Raw genomic sequence first — 21,308 nt, forward strand, 5'->3', positions numbered from 1 at the left:
TTGGATGAGCTCAGCCCAGCAAAGCCGGCAGCGTTTCTGGGTGTTGTTGATAAATGGCTTTGGCTTTGCATAGGGGAGTTTTAACTTCCACTTAGAGATGTAGCGACAAACTGTTGTTACTGACAGTTTCTTTTTAGGTGTTCCTGAGCCCATGTGGTGATATCCTTTACACACTGTTGTCGCTTTGATGATGCAGTACAGCCTAAAGGATCTGAGATCTGTAATATCATCACTTACGTGCAGGGATTTCTTCAAATTCTGGGAAATTTTTGATGATATTACGGACCATAGATAGTGAAATCCCTAAATTCCTTGCAATAGCTCGTTGAGAAACGTTGTTCTTAAATTCTTCGACAATTTGCTTACGCATTTGTTGACAAAGTGGTGACCCTCGCCCCATCCTTGTTTGTGAATGACTGAGCATTTCACGGAAGTGAAGTGCTTTTATACCCAATCATGGCACCCACCTATTGCCAATTAGCCTGTTAAACCTGTGTGATGTTCCAAATAAGTGTTTATTGAGTGTTCCTCAACTTTGTAAGTCTTTTTTGCCTCTTGTGCCAGCTTTTTTGAAACATGTTGCAGGCATCAAATTCCAAATGAGCTAATATTTGCAAAAAATTACATTATTCAGTTCAAACGTCTTTCTTGTCTTTGCAGTGTATTCATTTGAATAAAAGTTAAAAAGAATTTGGAAATCATTGTATTCTGTTTTTATTTACGATTCACACAACGTGCCAACTTCACTGGTTTTGTATGTAAAAATGCATAATCTACGCCAAAAATACATGAAAATACACTTTTAAAAGACCTTTGAGGCTGCAACCTTCAAACCGGGATGTGGTGTGGGAATATTTGTCAAACTTACCTTTGAGATTTTCCTTGTTCTTCTTCAGGTCTGGGCTGGTTTCGATCCACTCTGGTTTTAAGCGCTCCCGCTCCTTCTCTTTGTGCTTTTTGGACTTCTTCTTTTTATGCTGGCCATTGTGCATTTGCTCGTCAGTGCAAACCTTTGTGTTCAAGCATGGGGACTTGGGGCTAAGTGCAGTGGACGCCGGCGCGGTCCTCTCCACTTTGGGAGTAGTAGTAGTCGTCGTAGTCGCAGTAGTAGTTGTAGACGATGCGTTCAGTTTCAGCGGCGATTGCAGACCGTTAAGACGCGCCTGGAGATGATTGTTGGTTTGCTCTGTTTTGATGTGCACGCCAGCAGCGGTGTGGCTGGAGGAGCTTTGGGACGTCCCGTTGGCGCCGCAGTCTCCCTGAGATGGAGACTGCCGAGGCAAGCAAGGGTCTATTAATCTTTGTTTTTTGGGGGTCTGGCAGTTGGAGGGATCCAAAGGCACAGGGCGTTTCTACAGGAAAGAAAGCATATGTTAGTGTTTAGTTACTGTCAAAACATTTGCCAAAATGCCTTTTAACGCTCTATTTTTTGGACTTGCTTGTGGCTATTCAGTAGATTTGCACTAAAAATGGAAATAATCAGTTTTTTGGAACATGTGCATATTTACAGCAGGTGTCCAAAGTGTGGACTTAAGGTCATCTGCGGCCCGCTGCTCATGTCTTGTGGGCCCACAGCTTATTGAAAAAATCCGACAAAAAACAACAGTAAAAATGTGACAAAAAAGATATAATGTAATGATAAAAGGCTGAGATTGTACTACTAAAATAATACGCTTTGTCACCTGTAACAGTGTTTCTTAACCATTGTTGGGTTGTGCAGAAATGATCTGTTTCTCAGCTCATTACTCAGTTGTAATACACTTTTCCACCACTTGTGGCAGTAATTATAATATCAAACAGAAGACATCTGGAGCTAAAGTCATAGAGAGGTTTCTTAATGGCAAAATGATGACTAAAGTGGTGAAGCTGTGTTTTAATTTGCACTTATATTTTATTAAATAATTTAGTTAAGAAACATTTGTTATTAATTGTAGTTTATTTATTTTAGTACAACATAATTGTATGTACATTGATGTAGCCACCGCTTAAATCAGGGCTGTCAAACTCAGTTTAGATCGGGGGCCACACGGAGAAAAATCTACTCCCAAGAGGGCCGGACTGGTAAAATCACGACACGATAACTTAAAAATAAAGACAACTTCAGATTGTTTTCTTTGTTTAAAAATAGAACAAGCACATTCTGAAAATGTATAAATCATAATGTTGTTGTTGTTTATAGTATTCTATTTTAATTTGTTGTTATTTATACTTTCTGAAAAATGATGTGATATTGTTCATCAGTCAACTCATTGGTGTTAATTTTCAATCTCATCATGATTCAAAAATTATATCAAAATCAAATTACAGGATGTAGGTTGCTCATTTTACCTTGACTGATGTACTAACATGTGGTTTATTTTTTTTACATATTGAGCATCATCTGAAAAGATACAAATAATTGCTTTTGCAACATCAAGAGGACACATTTAGAACAGCGGTTTCTTTCATTCAAATATTTCAACTAATTTTTATACCGAGCAAACTCATCCCGCGGGCCGGATGAAACCGGTTTGCGGGCCTGATCCAGCCCGCGGGCCGTATTTTTGACACCCCTGGCTTAAATCCTTAGGGGTGACAGAGGACTGCAGCTTCACCAACGTGTGTAAATGTGCTTACCGTGAATCTCTTTTTTTTCCGCGCCCACACTTGTACGTACCCCACCTAACAGGAGTGCAGTCTGGCATCAAATGTTGTCTTTTTTTACTTGCACCCCCCCACGTCCACCTTTTTCCCACCTTCAATGTGGCGACCCATCAGCATTTCTGTTCTGTCGCCCTGCACAATGTATGTCTGCTCTTCAACGGGTTTGTGCTGAAAATTACATTTTGTTGTACTTGCGCAATGACAATAAAGTCCTTTATTCCTTACTTTCATTTATGAGTCCGTATGCAGTAAATATATTTGTTTGTAATTAGCTTGACATAAGCCTAAAAATTATGTGTTGAATAAATATTCATCTGTGTGATTAACATATGGTTTGTTATCATTTGACAAGGGTGTACGCTGTAAGTATCGATAGGTTAGATATAATTATTGAATAGGATTAAAATCAAGAGTAAGATTACTAATCCAGTGCTAATATTACTTCAGTACTACTTTGTACTGTAAAAGTTGGGACCCGAAGTAAACAATGTTAAGAACCCCTGACCGACAACAAATAGCTGTGTCTTTAAATATACAATAAATTCTGGACTGTAAGTCGCTACTTTTTTCCTATGCTTTACACCCTGCAGTTTATAAAACAGTGCAGCTCATTTATGGATTTTTATTGCGAATAGTTTTCATAAAACACATGCAAAGACACTGAAATTGTGTGTTATTGTTTATGCTATGATGTCATCTTTTGGACGTGTTTGCTCACTGCAGGTGCTGTGGGGTGAATGTCGACACTATTTCCTTCTGTTTAGAGCTCTCAACTGGAAGTACACGTGCCGTTCCGTCTTTTAGTCATCTCTAGCGTTACTACTCATATGGATTCTTTAGTCATCGCTCCAAGCAAGGTTTGTAAGTTTTACAATACAACTATAGGAATTCCTACTTACTAAACCGTCCTATGTGTGATGTCTGTAGGGGTGTTTTCATGCATATTTGTACTTGCTATCATAAATGTATTGAAGCTAGCGCCGTTAACATTCAATAATATGCTAACATGTTTACAAGTGTCCGTGTTAGTATTATTAACTTGCAATGGCATTCTTTTTGTATTGTTTAAGTTTCATAAATTCACCAAAACGTCACCGTGGAGTTATTGAGTCTGTTTAGCTGATTGGAGAACTAGCTTCCGCAGCTAGTGGGTCTGTGGCGATGACTTGTTTTGTTTCATCAGCCGTTTTACTACACACAGTTTGGAAACAAGTAAGGTGCTTCACAGTAGGTATGGTGTTCTTGGGATGCAACTCGGTATTCTTCTTCCTCCAAACACGATAAATTGAGTTTATACCAAAATGGATACATGGATGATACAGCAGAGGATTGGGAGAATGTCATGTGGTCAGATGAAACCAAAATGGAACTTTTTGGTATAAACTCAACTCGTCGTGTTTGGAGGAAGAAGAATACTGAGTTGCATCCCAAGAACACCATACCTACTGTGAAGCATGGGGGTGGAAACATCATGCTTTGGGGCTGTTTTTCTGCTAAGGGGACAGGACGATTGATCCGTGTTAAGGGAAGAATGAATGGGGCCATGTATCGTGAGATTTTGAGCCAAAACCTCATTCCATCAGTGAGAGCTTTGAATGGTTGACCAAATACTTATTTTCCACCATCATTTACAAATTAAGTCTTTAAAATTCCTACAATGTATTTTGTTTTACATTCTGGCTCTTACAGTTGAAGTGTACCTATAATGAAAATTACAGACCTCTGTCATCATTTTAAGTGGGAGAACTTGCACAATCGGTGGCTGACTAAATACTTTTTGGCCCCACTGTAATATCTGTCTTCAGCATATAGTATAAATATTTGAAAATAGCCTCCCCATGCTTTGACTTTCAGTATGCGGCCCTTGTTGGAAAAAGTTTGGACACCCCTGGTTTTCAGCCTTTTTAATGCAGTCTAAGCAGATTGCGCCTTAGCACTATTAAAACTTTGGTTCTGTGTTGTGCAATATGCTGGTAATAAACGTGGCTCAAAAGAGCTTGATGAAAGCCTCGTTACACTAATTAAGGAGATATTTTGTACCTGCAACCTTGTTTCGTGACAGCGAGAGAAAAACCGAAGTATTCAAAGTGAACAATACCGCAGAGAGCGTCTTGGCAGGGCTGAGTTGTGAAGGAGAGTCCCCGGTAGTTTTGTGGAATGACTGGTTGGCTTGGGGACTTTTCAACTGGCAACTAGTGTGGAGTGGTTGAAGCTTCCTGAAGACAAGATGAAGAACACAGTAATGGCCAGGTCAATGGGCTGTCATGCTAAACAGGAAGCACGTAGATAATGAAGCTGGCGGATTTATGAGGAGGAAGATGGATGAACAGTGCTCACTCACGCTAGGAACGAACAGACCGGACCGACAGAATGTAGTTTCTCTGGTGTGTTTTGAGTGTTCCGGCGATACCATCGACAAGACGCGACCACGCAGACTGAACGCAGTCCAGTGAGCAGAACAATAGCAGCAGATGTACCAAACCCTTAATCTGCTTCCTACAGTTCCTTCCTCATGCAGGCGCTCCCAGCAACAAGTCACTCCCATACTTAATCAACTCACTGGTGCGAGTTATGGGTCAAATCATTTGAATTCCACAACAAAGCCTGAATTGGAATTCACTATTTGACAAAATCATAAGGAGTCAAACTGTATTTGCATCATTTTTATTACTTGGCTTACAATTTAATTATTGTTTTTTTTTTTGCTCTGAGTGGGGGTTGTAAACCAAGGGGGGGCTGTGCAATTACGCAAAACACTCTGCAAGCACATGGCTGGCGTGTTTACTGGCAAACACATGAAGGGAAGAAACCCTGCGAGCCTCAACCTTTCCATGCTAATACCATTTTGGCAAGCGAGTAGAAAGAATGTTTTTTCCTCTTCCCACTTTCATGTGCCCATTTAGAGATTCAACAGCCCAGAGAAGGAGTAATTTTCGAACAATGATCACAGCACGCTTTTCTAGTCATTTAGTGGCACTACTACTGCCATAAACACATCCATCCTTTGGTCTTTGCAAAGGCCCATTTACGTCTGCAGAAGTCAACAACAACCTGCAAGCAGCTGTTTGACATTTCTTTCAGGCAGAGTGACCTCACATTGTTGACAACCACTTGCACTGATCATCTTTGTTGTTTACATTTTGCCTATTTTAAACATGATGTGAATGTGAAGTGAATTATATAGCGCTTTTCTCTAGTGACTCAAAGCGCTTTACATAGTGAAACCCAATATCTAAGTTACATTTAAACCAGTGTGGGTGGCACTGGGAGCACGTGGGTAAAGTGTCTTGCCCAAGGACACAACGGCAGTGACTAGGATGGCGGAAGCGGGAATCGAACCTGCAACCCTCAAGTTGCTGGCACGGCCACTCTACCAACCGAGCTATACCGCCCCACTTAACACAAGGATCACACAAAATAGCTATCACAGTTACTGAATATCCAGCTTTTTATTGTGTGAATGCTCCAGCCTAATCGGGAATCAAAGGCCTTCCCTTGACAAATTCCAACATTTCCCAGAATTCCAGGTTTTCCTGTCTCCCAGGGGGTAGAACAAGGGGATGGGTCAAATGCAAAGGGTAATTTCACCACACCTAGTGTGTTGGTGACTATCAGTGGTCCTTTAACTTGAACTTAACTTGAACTTTTTCCCATTCAAGATGAATTGGCCATTTTCCAAACTTCCACCATTTCCACATTTTCCAACAGATTCAAACCATTCCCTCTTCAACACATTGCACCATCCTGGAAATTCAAACTACCCTTTTCCAAGTAAAAAAAAATCCAAGATTTCCAGGAATTTCTGGTTTTCATAAACCCTAATCCCACCCTTTTTTCTAACATTTTTCAACACATTTCAACCGTTCCACCATCCAAAAATTCACCTTAATTGGGGCAAAAAACAAAGTTGTTTTTGAACGAGAAAAATTCCCGGTTTTCCCAAAATTCCATAATACCATTTCTCGATTAAAAAACGTATGTTACTGCTTCAACAATTCTTGACCGATTTAAACAATTTTAGCACTAACCAATTCAGCTCATGCAGGACATTCATGATCCTAATCATTTTCAAAAAATCCCGCTTTTCCCAAAATTCCCAAATTTCCTGGATGTTCCCATTGAAATGAATGGAACATTTTTCCAAGTTGCACAATTCCCACATTTTTCAAACTTTTAACCAATTTCAACATTAACACATTTCACACCTCCTGGACATTCAAACTAACACTTTTCCAAGTTCTAAACCAAATTCCGGTTATCCTGGAAATTCTCACTCCTCAAGATTCAAACCATTACAACATTCAAACTGTTCTTACAAACCCCGTTTCCATATGAGTTGGGAAATTGTGTTACATGTAAATATAAACGGAATACAATGATTTGCAAATCCTTTTCAACCCATATTCAATTGAACGCACTACAAACACAAGATATTTGATATTCAAACTAATAAACTTTATTTTTTTGCAAATAATAATTAACTTAGAATTTCATGGCTGCAACAAGTGCCAAAGTAGTTGGGAAAGGACATGTTCACCACTGTGTTACATCACTTTTTCTTTTAACAACACTCAATAAATGTTTGGGAACTGAGGAAACTAATTGTTGAAGCGTTGAAAGTGGAATTCTTTCCCATTTTTGTTTTATGTAGAGCTTCAGTCGTTCAACAATCCGGGGTCTCCGCTGTTGTATTTTACGTTTCATAATGCGCCACACATTTTCGATGGGAGACAGGTATGGACTGCAGGCGGGCCAGGAAAGAACCCGCACATTTTTTTTACTAAGCCACGCTGTTGTAACACCCCCTGAAATAAGCAGGGGTGTCCATGATAACATTGCTTGGATGACAACATATGTTGCTCCAAAACCTGTATGGACCTTTCAATATTAATGGTGCCTTCACAGATGTGTAAATTACCCAGGCTTTGGGCACTAATACACCCCTATACCATAACAGATGCTAGCTTTTGAACTTTGCCCCTATAACAATCCGAATGGTTATTTTTCCTTTTTGTTCTTGAGGACACCACGTCCTTTGTTTCCAAATATAATTTGAAATGTGGACTCGTCAGACCACAGAACACCTTTCCACTTTGCATCAGTCCATCTTAGGAGAGCTCAAGCCGAGCCAAGCCGGCGGTGTTTCAGGATATTGTTGATAAATGGGTTTGGCTTTGCATAGTAGAGTTTTAACTTGCACTTACAGACGTAGCGACCAACTGTAGTTACTGACAGTGGTTTTATGAAGTGTTCCTGAGCCCATGTGGTGATATCCTTTACACACAGGTGTCAGTTTTTGATGCAGTACCGCCTGAAGGATCAAAAGTCCGTAATATCATCGCTTACGTGCAGTGATTTCTCCAGATTCTCTGAACTTTTTAATAATTTTACGGACCGTAGATGGTAAAATCCCTAAATTCCTTGCAATAGCTCGTTGAGAAATGTTGTTCTAAAACTGTTCGACAATTTGCTTGCAAAGTGGTGACCCTCACCCCATCCTTGTTTGTGAATTACTTAACATTTCATGGAAGCTGCTTTTATACCCAATTGCGGCACCCACCTGTTCCCAATTAGCCTGCAAACCTGTGGGATGTTCCAAATAAGTGTTTGATAAGCATTCCTCAACTTTGTCAGTGTTTATTGCCACCTTTCCCAACTTCTTTGTCACTTGTTGCTGGCATCAAATTCTAAAGTTAATGATTATTTGAAAAAAAAAAACATGTTTATTCAGTTTGAACATCAAATACCGTATTTCCTTGAATTACTGCCGGGTCAAACTCGCTTCGCAAAATAATTAGCGCATGCTTAGTATTACTGCCGGGTCAAACTCGTGACGTCACGAGTGACACTTCTCCCTGTCATCATTTTCAGAATGGAGGAGGCTGATTTCAATACCGGTAATTTCAAATCGCATAAACGGAAGAAGACTAAGAGCTATTCAGTAGGATTTAAGGTCCAAGCTATTGAATACCGGTATGCTAAAAAGAACAGTAAGCAGCTATGTTTTATTAATATACCTGTGGAGCCGACGGTCCGACAGACAGGCAGGGCACGGCTGGAGTTGGCGGCGTGGGAACTCCCTCGTCACGTGACGAAGGAGAGGGTGCTCTCTCCCTCGTCACGTGACAGGTAGAGAGCACCGAGTTCCCAAAGAGTAAATAGCAAGAGCAAGAGCAAGAGCATCCCAGTCACTTTCTTCTACCGGCATACAACTACAGCTGATTGGACTGTAGCGGTCACGCAAGAGCCTAATAGTCGCCACAAATGAATGTATTTGACACATGCGTTACATAAAGGTAAGACCAAAATAACGTTTTTTTTAATTAAATGTGTTTTTCATGATGGTATCTTTACATCACATTCAAATGTTACTGCATGCCTTTGGTAAGCGCAGGAGTCAGAAGAGGTTTTAAATTAATTAGCGCACGCTTACTTTTACCGCATGCTTTTGGTAAGCGCAGGGGTGAGAAGAGGTTTTAAATTAATTAGCGCCTTGGCGGCAATTCAAGGAAATACGGTATGTTGTCTTTGTAGCATATTCAACTGAATGTGGGTTGAAAATTATTTGCAAATCATTGTATTCCGTTTATATTTACATCTAACACAATTTTCCAACTCATATGGGAACGGGGTTTGTACATTTATACTACATTTTAGTTCAACTTCAGCATTGGAGCATTCACAGGCAATTTCTGCAGGAATTGCCTCATCTAGTTACCCGTGCCTTTTATACAGAACCATAAACGCTGAATATTTACAGAACCGTGTGCACTTTCACACAGCAAAATGCATCTTGATATTTTCATAATATTAGGTGTTCTTCACGCAACGACAATTGCTTCAGCTATATATGAAGCAATCCTCAGGAAAATAATACATTCTCGATACTATTTTCAATACCACAGGGATTTGAAAAAAATAACAGAAATATTTTTAACAACAACAAAAATGCAAAAATCACCACTATTACAACAGGTAACAATAAAAACAACCACAGGTTAAATCGTAATAACAAACAATGCACAAAGAAACTGCAGCTATGATAAAAAGTTTTAGGTTGTTTGAGGTATCGCAACAAAAATAATATATTTTGAAAACAAAATTGAATCCATTAAATTTTGGAATAAGGTTATAACATAACAAAATGTGGAAAAAGTGAAGCGCTGTGAATACTTACCAGATGCACAGTGTGTTTCTTTTTTTGATGCATTCTAACTTAAAGTTTGTGAACAATGGAAGTCACTCTATTCCACCTATAAACATCCCAAAACCTCCATCAACATTTTATATACATGATGTAAGGATATACTGTATGTAATGTAGTAACAGGTACATTCATAATAACATTTAATATGTATGTTTTTTGCTCAATTTAAGCATACGGTAGCATATTAATGTCCTAGAGCAGGGGTAGGGAGCCAGATGTGGCTCTTTTGATGACTGCACCTGGCTCTCAGATAAACCTTAGCTGACATTGCTTAACACGGTAAGTAATGAATAATTCCGCTGGTAATCACAGTGTCAAAAATAACATTCAAAATATAAAACATTCTCATGCATTTTAATCCATCCATCTGGTTTCTACCGCACCTGTTCAAGAAGTTGCAATAACGATAAGAAGTATTTCAGTTGTTGTTGGTTAGCTTCAGAATAACAAAGTTATTAAAAATAGTTAGACTTATTATATTCTACAAATGTTGGTCTTACTTAAAAATGCACGCATTTAGTTGTATTCAGTGTTAAAAAAATATATTAAATGGCTCTCACGGAAATACTTTTTAAAATATTCGGCTTGTATGGCTCTCTCAGCCAAAAAGGTTCCCGACCCCTGTCCTAGAGGTATCACTATATTCGCTTATTTCTTCCACAACACTACTGCTAATCATGCAGACTTATGAAAACGTACTTTTTAAATATCAATATTTTTGAAAAGTCGAGCTTCAACACAACACGGCGTTAGTGGCCTGTTTCCTTTGCAAAATGCCCATTCATCCTCTGTTACCTCTGGTATGAAAACTCCTTATTTGGCATCAATGGGGGAAAACATTTAGAAAGAAAATGATTGTTGATTAATCACTTCGAAAAATAAAGTGCACTACTTGGTTGTTGATTCAGTGGTGTCTCCATAGAAGCAACATAACATCAGTGATAAGGTTAAACCACAACTGACAGAGATATAGATAAATATCCAGAGACTGAATGGAGTCTTGACGCAGAGTTTGGTAACAACTGATTTCAACTAAAGTCTCAAAGATACAGCACACATTCGAATAAATTGCGTAATTCGAATTGAAAAAAAAAACCTGTGGTATGTTTACACCACAAAATAATCTCTAAAAACCTTTCATTACTGAGACTCACCTGATCAGAAGCCTGTGTATGAGCTGTTTCTCCTCCTCGAGATAACCAGGCCAGTCTCTCTGGACATGTCTGTAGAGCTCCTCCTTCAGAGAAAAGCTGTGATCTTTCAGGCTCTGCTTGCCAACCTGAAAACAACAACAGTCCCCCTTATTAATAATATTTTATTAAAACCAGGTCATTAAGCCACTTCTGAGAATATCTCGACATCACTGAGCCGGGTTCTATTGTTTGGATGCTAAACAACACTACTGATACAAATCAAGCCGCATGGTTCTTTCCTGAAGGTAACTGAAGGCAGCCCACCTCTCATCTGTCAAAACCTAATCTCCGTTATAGATCTTTTAAGCGGCCCTAATGGGACACCACTTTCAGCTCCGTCTCCATGCGGTGAATGCTGTGTGACTGTAAAAGACTCGCTGGGGACAGGTTTTTAGAACCTTTTACTTTGCAGTCACATTTACTACCCTTTCTAAAGCTGTGGCATCATTGAACTATGCCAATAAATGGTGTTTACGCAAGTCTAGACGAACACACCCGGTCTTAATAAAAAACACCCACAGTAAATCAAAACTGCAGCCGTAAATATAAATACTGTAATGATAGCCAGCATGTTTGTTTGTCTGAGCCGCGAAAAAAGAGGAGGCGTTAATTTAAAGCAGGCAATATGGCAGAAACTATAGGAGACTGTGAGGTTAATTAAATCGAGACGCTAAATTTAACATTTAGATTGTGTTTAGGGCTGTCGAACGATAAACATATTTAATTGTGATTACTCGCAGGTGGTCATAGTTAATTCAAAATTAATCGCGATTAATCACAGATAGATATAATAAGTATTACCTTGACTGGAAAATTAGTTTGCTTTAATTCAATGTTTTTTTTTAAACATTATGCTTTTTTAAACAGCTCAACACAAAATGAAGATAAACACGCTTTTAATGACAATAAAAAGATATACCTGCATTGGTTGGTGTCTTGCCAGATTTTGTAAGAATTCAGAATTTGTATTCCTGCTGTAGGAGAACTTGCATTCAGAGGAGGAGCTACACTTGCATGTTAGATTGTCAAAAAGATGTTTGTTAATGTAATCTGTGATATTTCTACCTGAATAAATGCTTTGGATATTCTGTTGTACCAGTTAATGGTCTTCATCTTGCTGCATATTAATGCTGTATCCTTCTTTATTTATGAGTAAATTGTAATAATCCACCTGTTAAATGTTCGATAATTGCAGACTATCAACAAGAACAGGTTATAAAAGAATATACGCTTTATTTCAATCTGCTAGAAAACTTTTATTTATGGTAGAAATTTTACAGGTTACACTACAAAACATCTTTGACAAAGCATTAACGTAATCCATCCATCCATTTTCTACTACTTGTCCCATTTGGGGTAACGGGGGTTGCTGGAGTCTATCTCAGCTGCACATGGGCAGAAGGCGAAATACACCCTGGACAAGTCGCCATCTGATCGCAGTAAAATGATTTTTCAGATATGGTAATAGAGCGGATTTGACGCGTAGCGCAATAATTGTGAAGCCTTAAGTATGTGATTGGTAGGAGAGTAGGTGTCTTGATATGGTTTCAAGATGTAAAAGTCTTTCACAAAAAGTGAGTCTAGACTTCCTGACGACAGTCTTTCTTTGCTGCTGAGCTTGTATTCCATTTTACTGAAGCAGTTAGTGTTATAATCTGCATTTTTTGTTATCACTGCACTCAACTGTAACCCAAACACGGATGTAAAGAAGCAAGGCGCGTCAGCAGACATTCGCTCCAATAATGTCGTCTCACGGCGATTGAAGATAAAATAGCCTAGTCTTGTCCGAAGAACGACTTGTAATGGCTTTGGACCTAGGGTTTCGATAATGTACCCTTTTTCTTTTTGGATTTCTGCTCGCTTTTTTCGAGCTTTTGGCTCAACAGTAACCAAATGTCATTGTATTTCTCCAAACTATAGAATGAATGAGGGTCAAAAAATAATCAGGACACATGTGCGTTATCTTTGACAGTCCTAGTTGATTTACATTAGATGTGCATAGACCATTAGGAGTGAGTGAAGTCTACTTGTGTGCTGTCGCTTGAAAATACATGTAAATATTCACTCCAACAAATTGGATATAGACACGAAATCAGTACGTAAACCAGCAGTGTAAAACCAACTTAACTTGCCAGCACAAACATTTATAGAATGTATAGATTTTTTTCTCATGGCTACTTGATGTGTTTACATAGCAACTTGCCGGATGTCTCACCTCATCCAGCACTGAGGTCAGGTCAGCCTTGTCTTTTGGACTAGCCCGTTCCCTTTCCAACCACAGTAGCAGCTCAGGTTTCCTGTAAGGTTTTAAGGCCAGGAGATGGATGACTCGGTCCCTTAAAGCCCTGTGTGCCACAGGGCTGGGAACTAGGCTCCTCTTATTGCTGGGGGAGTGCTTGTTGCTGCTGCTACTGCTGCTGCTGCTGCTATCTGAGCCTGAAACCAGACCCTGCTTCCTCTGGACCTTCACACACTTACCTGAGAACAAAACAAAGGCACACCTACTTAAGTCCCAATAGAACATCTGTGGAAAAAAAAAGAAAGCATTTTGCAGCGGTAATCAACATGTTTTTTGTTTTGTGAATATACAGGCGAAACTCCAAAAATGTGAATATAGTGCAAAAGTTTAGTCATTCAGCAATTCTATGTAAAATGTGAAACCAATATGAAAGTGAGATATGCCATGCTTTTATTTCTTATCATTTTGCCGATCATGGCTCATGGTTTTTGAAACTTTTCAATTCAAGGTTTTCATGTAAGCCATAATGATCAAACTTACATCAAAAGAAGGCTTGGAATATTTTGAGTGGCATATTACGAGCCTATGTCATGTATTAGTTTGACCTTGTGAAACTAATTGCTGGAATGAAGAAACCTTTGCACGATATTATCATTTAAATATACAGTACAGGCCAAAATTTGGACATATCTTCTCATTTAATGTGTTTTCTTTATTTTCATAACTATTTACATTGTAGATTGTCACTGAAGGCATCAAAACTATGAATGGAAACGTGTGGAGTTATGTACAAAAAAAGGTAAACTAAAAACATGTTTAATATTCTAGTTTCTTCAAAATAGCCACCCTTTGCTCTGATTACTGCTTTGCATACTCTTGGCATTCTCTCGATGAGCTTCAAGTGGTAGTCACCTGGAATGGTTTTCACTTCACAGGTGTGCCTTATCAGGGTTGATTAATGGAATTTATTGCTTAATCAATGGGGTTGGGACCATCAGTTGTGTTGTGAATGAGAAAGTTTGTCCAAACGTTTGGCCTGTACTGTATATGCACAAAATACACGAAACCAAGTCTTCTGTCCAGTTCCACAAATACCTTCTGTTTGACTTCGTTTTTTTGGCAGACTACATTCTGCAAACAGTGCTAAGGCATTATGAGTAGCACGTTCCCCCCGATGTTGAAAAAGCAGCTTTAAGAACATAAAAAGTGAACTAGGTCTTGCTCCAGCACCACAAGACCGCCTGGACCCTAACTGCTTGGTAAACAGTAGAGCATGGAAAGTTCAAGCAACTAGAAAACAGAGGCCCTTTCTTGCACTAATTCAACTGCACCCGTGCAGGCACTCCTTATAGATTTCTGCAGTCCATAATCTCATTACAACTTTAAGCCATACTTCGGAGGTTGCTATAGGTCAGAGACTAAACGACACATTCAGAGGAACGTATGGTAGCTGGTGCCTGCATTTTGTACCTCTGTGCTAACAAATCTACAATCAATAACAAAGCCTAAAATCTATATTGCGAAATATATTGCAACCTCCTGCGAAAAAGACATATATCACAATCTATTATTTTGTATACCGTATTTTTCGGATTATAAATCCCTCCGGAGTATATGTCGCACCGGCCGAAAATGCATAATAAAGAAGGAAAAAAACATATATACGTCGCACGGGAGTATAAGTCGCATTTTTGTGGGAAATTTATTTGATAAAATCCAACACCAAGAATAGACATTTGAAAGGCAATTTAAAATAAAAATAAAGAATAGTGAACAACAGGCTAAATAAGTGTACGTTATATGATGCATAAATAACCAACGGAGAACGTGCCTGGTATGTTAACATAACATATTATGATAAGAGTCATTCAAATAACTATAACATATAGAACATGCTATGCGTTTACCAAACAATCTGTCACTCCTAATCCATAAATCCGATTAAATCTTCTTCCTCGATGTCGCTTCTAAACAACTCTGCCAACTACAAAGGTATGAGCCGTTTCCTCTTGTCGTTTTCTGCGGCATATTTCACTACGTCCATCTTGTAATCTGCAGTACATGATTTCCTTTTCCGTGCCATTTTTGTTCATTTTCTCAGTTTTTATAAGTTACCGCCAACGTTGAAATAATCCATTTTAATAGCTACAGCAGTAGCATATAGCATATAGCAGTTAGCATCCCACGACCCACAATGTACTTCTGCCATGACCCTCCCCCGCCTAATTCTTATTTGTTGAGGTGTGTGTGAGACGATTGCTGACATTTTCTTTGTCTCTTCCGCGAATTAGATAAATAATATTATTTAATATTTTACGGTAATGTGTTAATAATTTCACACATAAGTCTCTCCGGAGTATATGTCACACCCCCAGCCAAACTATGAAAAAAACTGCGACTTAAAATCCGAAAAATACTGTATATAAAATAGTAATAGAACCGTTTCAAAATGGATTAAACAGGTTCTTAATTTGGCTGCTGACATATTGTATGGAGTAACATTTTACATCATTTCCAGTTGCTTCATTGTTAATATCTGGTTACTTTCTGTTGTAAGATGGTTTCATCTATTCCATCTAAGAAAAATGAAAAGTTCTTATCTGGCTATTTAATATTCTTCTTTTCCTGTTTACCATTGCCAAGAGCCGCATGTTTCATATTCCTTTCTGCACAACTATTTGTTCAAGAGAAAAACAATAATTTGTTACCTGTTCATTTGAATTGCAGATCAAATGTGGCAATTGTTTTTAATCCAGCAGATGGCACCATTATGAAACACCAACACCTTACAATATCAGTTAGGGATGCAACGGCTCATCGATTAAATCAATTGTTTCCTTCAGAAAAAAGCATTGATTTGTATTTTTGATCAGCAGATACTATCCACAGTGTATTTTATTCTTTTAATATTTTTTTATTTAAGTCACATATAGTGATGCTCCCATTTTAAAAGTGCAATATACATGTTGTATGCATTTATAAGAAATAATTAATGTCAATAGCAAAATCATTGTTTCTTTCAACTATTTTTCCTAAAAGTCACATTTAGACTAAAAAGAGTGTTTTATTTGATTAATCGATAGATTACTCGATTACTAAAATAATTGATACTGCAGTGATAATATCAATGCGGTGTCAATAGAGTCAGTGAGTGTGCTACACACTCATTGACGGACACTCATTTGACCATCACCGCAAACTACTTGTTTACGTAAAAAAGGTAAAATACTAATAAAATCGCGTACAGCTCAATCGACGCACACACATGGGCAAAGTTCCCTCTAATTGTTCATGTGTGTGAGCAAACACATAAACTCCATTTAGTTGAGCAAAGGTGAGCAACATTACACGTGGCAATACCAGCAGCACACCTGTCTCAAACCAATTTAAATATTTTATTATAACACTCAAATGACAGGAGTCATTTTCATGAGATTTTTTTCTAATATTAGTAATTTAGCCCACTTGTAATGGAAATAACCCAAAAAATTGTGTTTTTCATAATCTATGGCTCCTGCTTTGGAAATAAATTGTACCCCTTTCAGAGATCACATTTACTTCCCCTTAAACACTCACATGTTGCACAATGAAAAGTAAGCATGGGGTAAATTTTACATTACTGTAACTTTCTCTAGTAACAGCATTTCACAATTAATATCCATAAATTAACATCAATAATGAATGACAGTACAATAAGCACACATATGATTGAGGAGTCAGAGTGTAACTGTGTGGTATTTGAGTTGTCCGACTTTTTGTGTGGCCTTGAACGCACCAATGGCTGAGTGCTATGAGTTGGTGCAGGTAAAAGAGAGCGAGCGGTTGCTGTGGATATGACAGATGACAGAGTTGGTTTTGGCCTGGTATGTACGGCAGAAAACGACTCGCTTTTCAAGATAGAAGTTTTTTACTCATGTTTGTGGTGTGGTTATGGTCGAATATGAACAGTTTTGCTCAATAAAGTGATGGATATAATTCCTGTCCTCGAAGAGTCTCGACAGGCTATACAATAATTGAACGATGTTGACGAACATTGTTTTAACTGCTTGTTGTCACTGTCACTCACAGAGTTGCATTGCAAAATCATACAGGATAAATTATGTGTTTATTTTGTTTAAAATTCAGATGGGATTTGATTTTGTGCGCGGCATAAATTTGCTGTTTGCACCTTAGAGGGAAAGTTACACATAGGTATAGACCCACACGCACATTCACTGTACCAACATACAAACATACGGGAGAAACTGTGTAGAAACGTGGCACACTGCTAAAGCTTAACATATTTTTACCATAACAATCTATAAGGTTAATATAGTCCACTCCTCTTTCATCCACCCCCCCTTATTTGCTATCTTTTGTAATTCAATTATTCACGACATTTATATAATGTTGCATTTGAAGCAATTTTGATGGTGAAAATATAGGTAATTATTATTGTTATTCATTATTAATAGGGTTATTTCTATTGGTATTTGTATTGCTCCATTTATAGTGCAATAATGTTCATTGTCATTTCTGTGTTATTCATATTTACTTCACTAACTGCTTCTTTCCTATAATTTTTCATATCATATTTGTACATATTGTATTAGCTGATGTTTTTCTGTTGTTGTTGTTGTTGTTTTGGCTGTCTCTCTGTCTTATCCCCCTAATATTACCGCAAAATCTCGGAAACCAAGTCATACAAAGAGCGGTGTGTACTGGAGTGTTTCACAATATCTAGTGGTGCAGAGCCAAGTAGGTACCATGCACTTTTGAAATCCCATCTTTGCAACATTTTTTTAAAACGTTTTGTTATTACTGACATTTTAAAGAGTACACTGAACGACAAAGTGTGTTATTACATAATGCACATAAATGATCTATTCATTAGGACTGTTATGTGACAACCGTCAAGGATAATTATTTTGTATACGCTTGTGTTTCCTACATCATCTAACATAACTCGTATGCTTCAGGCGTCCTTTCACACAGAATGTGTCCTTTTATTATACATATGACTTTACAGCTCAAATTGCCTTCTCCATTTCACTTCCAGTTCTCTCCATTCGACTATATTCTCTGCTTAAGAAGACACTATTAAGTATTTCGTCAAGTGGATTACATCTCGGTCATGAAATTCCATTTTTAGCGAACCCTGATCAGTGCAAGACTTGTTAGCGAGTTATATTATTGCTCTGGCGGGAATGTTGGCAGACCGCCAGAGCAATCTGGTCAAAATCCAAGCAACAAGCAGACAAAGAGGCATGAATAATTGCAAAAATGCACTTTGAATATGTGATAGCCCTAACGCCATATGGCAATTCTCAGCAGGATGGAATAGTGAGAAATAATTAGTCGAGAAGCTTTCGAGGTACATTAACCCCACTTGGTATTTGAACACTTACTTGGCCCTGGTTTTATCTCGATGGCTGACCGGCTCCAGATGTCCTTCTCCACCTGGGACATGCGCTCCCGTGTTGCCTGGTAGGAGTCATCGGTGGCACAAACTGTGATCTTGTCCTGAATGCTGCCCTGACCCTCCAGCTGATCCCTGCCCTCTCTTTCCAGAAGAAGGACAAATGTGTATCAGATTTACAAAGGAGTCTCTGGCTCAGCGCTTTGCCAACACCACACAAGTGCTTCTTTGACTGCTCCCTCGTCAAGCATCAGTTTAGTGCATTTGGATGCTACTGGCAACATCTTTTGAGCTCTTTGCTAACACTACACAACCCCTTCTTTGACTAACTTAGACTATTCATTATTCCAAAACCATCAGCTGAAATTAACACACATGTGCATTATCAATACTGGTCACATCTTTGTGGTCTTCAGGGAAACCACACAACTGCATCTGTCACTGGTTTCTTGCCCAACCATTGGTTTAGTGCGCTGAGCGACATCAATTGATCCAAAACCAGTAGCACATTAATTGTATCTTCAACCCTTTTCCCCTAAACTGTGCTTTATTATACCAATTAGTATCTCACTTGAGATCTTTAGCAAGACTACAAAACTGGTTCTTGTGCATTTTTGTGAAAACTATGTTAAGTGATTATATAATGCTTGAATTATCTGATGTTGGCGTAACACTAGCACTTCAAAAACCCAACACTGCAACAGCAGTGCCATTACAATGTAAATAACACTGAAGGGAAAATATAGATTGAAACCTGCACAACTGAGGTTGAAAGAATTAACTGCAAGGAGATATTGTAACAATATAAAAAATTAATATCAAGGTTATTGTGACCAAAATGATCAGTTATTATTATGACTGCACTGTCGAATGTGCCTAAGAATGAAAATACAGTGTCACCACTCTTTAGTCATAATTTTTGCGCTTAAGAAACGTATCTGTGAATAAAGCTCCAGACTTCTTCTGTTGGTATGATCTTTTTATTACTGCCACAAGTGGTGGAAAAGTGTGTTACAACTGAGTACCACTGCAGCCCATTCAGACCACAGTTAAAAAACATTGGACTGCAAAGGAAAAAAAAAAATGCTATACATGCTATATGACTTTAATCGTAGCCGTGTCAGTTGTCTTATTGTTTGTATCATATTAGATATAGTGCACAATTATTACATTTTTCACCATGCTCACAATTTTGGCTACCAGATTAAATAAAGGTGATCATCTGGTATCTGTGGAAAACACTATATTTTACCTAACATTTTCTACTGCGTGTCCCTCTCGAAATAATCAAAATGATTAATTGTGTTTTTAATATAAATGTAACATAATCATGATTCTAAATGTTGCCATAATTGTGCAGCCCTACTATTACATTGGTTTACACTTGGTTTACAGTTACTTTACTTTGCATTTAAAGTAAAAAATGTTTAATGATGGTGACGGTTTCACTCTGGAATATATTTATTTAATGGCTATTGATTGACGAGGGTTGGAAAGAGGTGGGAAATGTAGGATATATCGCATTGGGTTTGAATGTGAAATCCATGTAATCCTTGCTTTTATCAAACACTGTAAATCAAGTTTCTAATTTGGAATATTTCCAAAACTACCGTAAATTCCGGAATAAAAGCTGCTACTTTTTCCCCCCACGCTCTGACCCTCGTGGGTTATAAAACATAGCAACTAATTTATGGATTTTATTCGCTGACGGCCATAAAGCAAATACTTTTCATTAAACACATGCAAATACTCTTAAATGGTGTGTTATTGTTTGTGCAACAACGCCATCTTCTGGACAAGTTCCTTAAATTTAGATGCTGCTGGGTGAATCCCTGCAAGTGTTTCCTGCTGTTTAAAGCTTTAAACTGGATGTAGAAGTGGCGTTTTGTTTAAAGGCCTACTGAAACCCACTACTACCCACCACGCAGTCTGATAGTTTATATATCAATGATGAAATCTTTACATTGCAACACATGCAATGTTACAATTAGTTTACTAAATTGCAAATTTAAATTTCCCGGGAGTTTCGTCTTGGAAACGTCGTGTAATGATGACGTGTACGCAAGTCGTCACAGGTTTTTAGGAAGTATGAGCGCTGCGCACACACACAGCTAAATGTCGTCTGCTTTAACGGCATAATTACACGGTATTTTGGATAACTGTGTTGCTGAATCTTTTGCAATTCGTTCAATTAATATTGGAAAAGTCAAAGTAGCAAGATGGAGTTGGGAAGCTTTAGCCTTTAGCCACACAAACACACGGTGATTCCTTGTTTAAAATTCCTGGAGGTGCGGTCAAACCAACATGAAACACGACGGAATGTCAACCAGCAGGTTTCGGTAAGAAAACTGTGGTTAAAAAGTCGCTTCTTACCGGACAAAAGCTGAGCTTGCCTCGTCCATAGCTGCCGTCGACTCCCCTGAGACACTGCGCGTCAAGACACCCGTGGACGTACACCTCCGACTATCATTTACTATTTAAGTCACTAAAACACTAGCAACACAATAGAAAGATAAGGGATTTCCCAGAATTATCCTACTAAATGTGTCTAAAAACATCGGAATCCGTCCCAATGCAATCGCGTTTTATTTTTTTTTTACTTTTTTTTTTCCGTCGCTATCAATATCA

General features: G+C 38.3%; 1 protein-coding gene across 1 annotated transcript in view; it reads right to left on the reverse strand.

Annotated features, from left to right (window-relative positions):
* LOC133549419 (RNA polymerase II elongation factor ELL) overlaps nucleotides 1-21,308 on the reverse strand; it is a 96,174-nt gene that overhangs the window by 19,041 nt on the left and 55,825 nt on the right. The window contains exons 4-8 of the mRNA XM_061894802.1: nucleotides 18,670-18,824; nucleotides 13,259-13,521; nucleotides 11,005-11,129; nucleotides 4,742-4,859; nucleotides 869-1,352 (exon numbers count right to left, since the gene is read on the reverse strand). Coding sequence (XP_061750786.1) covers nucleotides 869-1,352; nucleotides 4,742-4,859; nucleotides 11,005-11,129; nucleotides 13,259-13,521; nucleotides 18,670-18,824 — 1,145 coding nt within the window. The remainder of the gene's footprint in view (nucleotides 1-868; nucleotides 1,353-4,741; nucleotides 4,860-11,004; nucleotides 11,130-13,258; nucleotides 13,522-18,669; nucleotides 18,825-21,308) is intronic.

The sequence above is a fragment of the Nerophis ophidion genome, linkage group LG03 (assembly GCF_033978795.1).
Source record: "Nerophis ophidion isolate RoL-2023_Sa linkage group LG03, RoL_Noph_v1.0, whole genome shotgun sequence".
Lineage (NCBI taxonomy): Eukaryota > Metazoa > Chordata > Actinopteri > Syngnathiformes > Syngnathidae > Nerophis > Nerophis ophidion.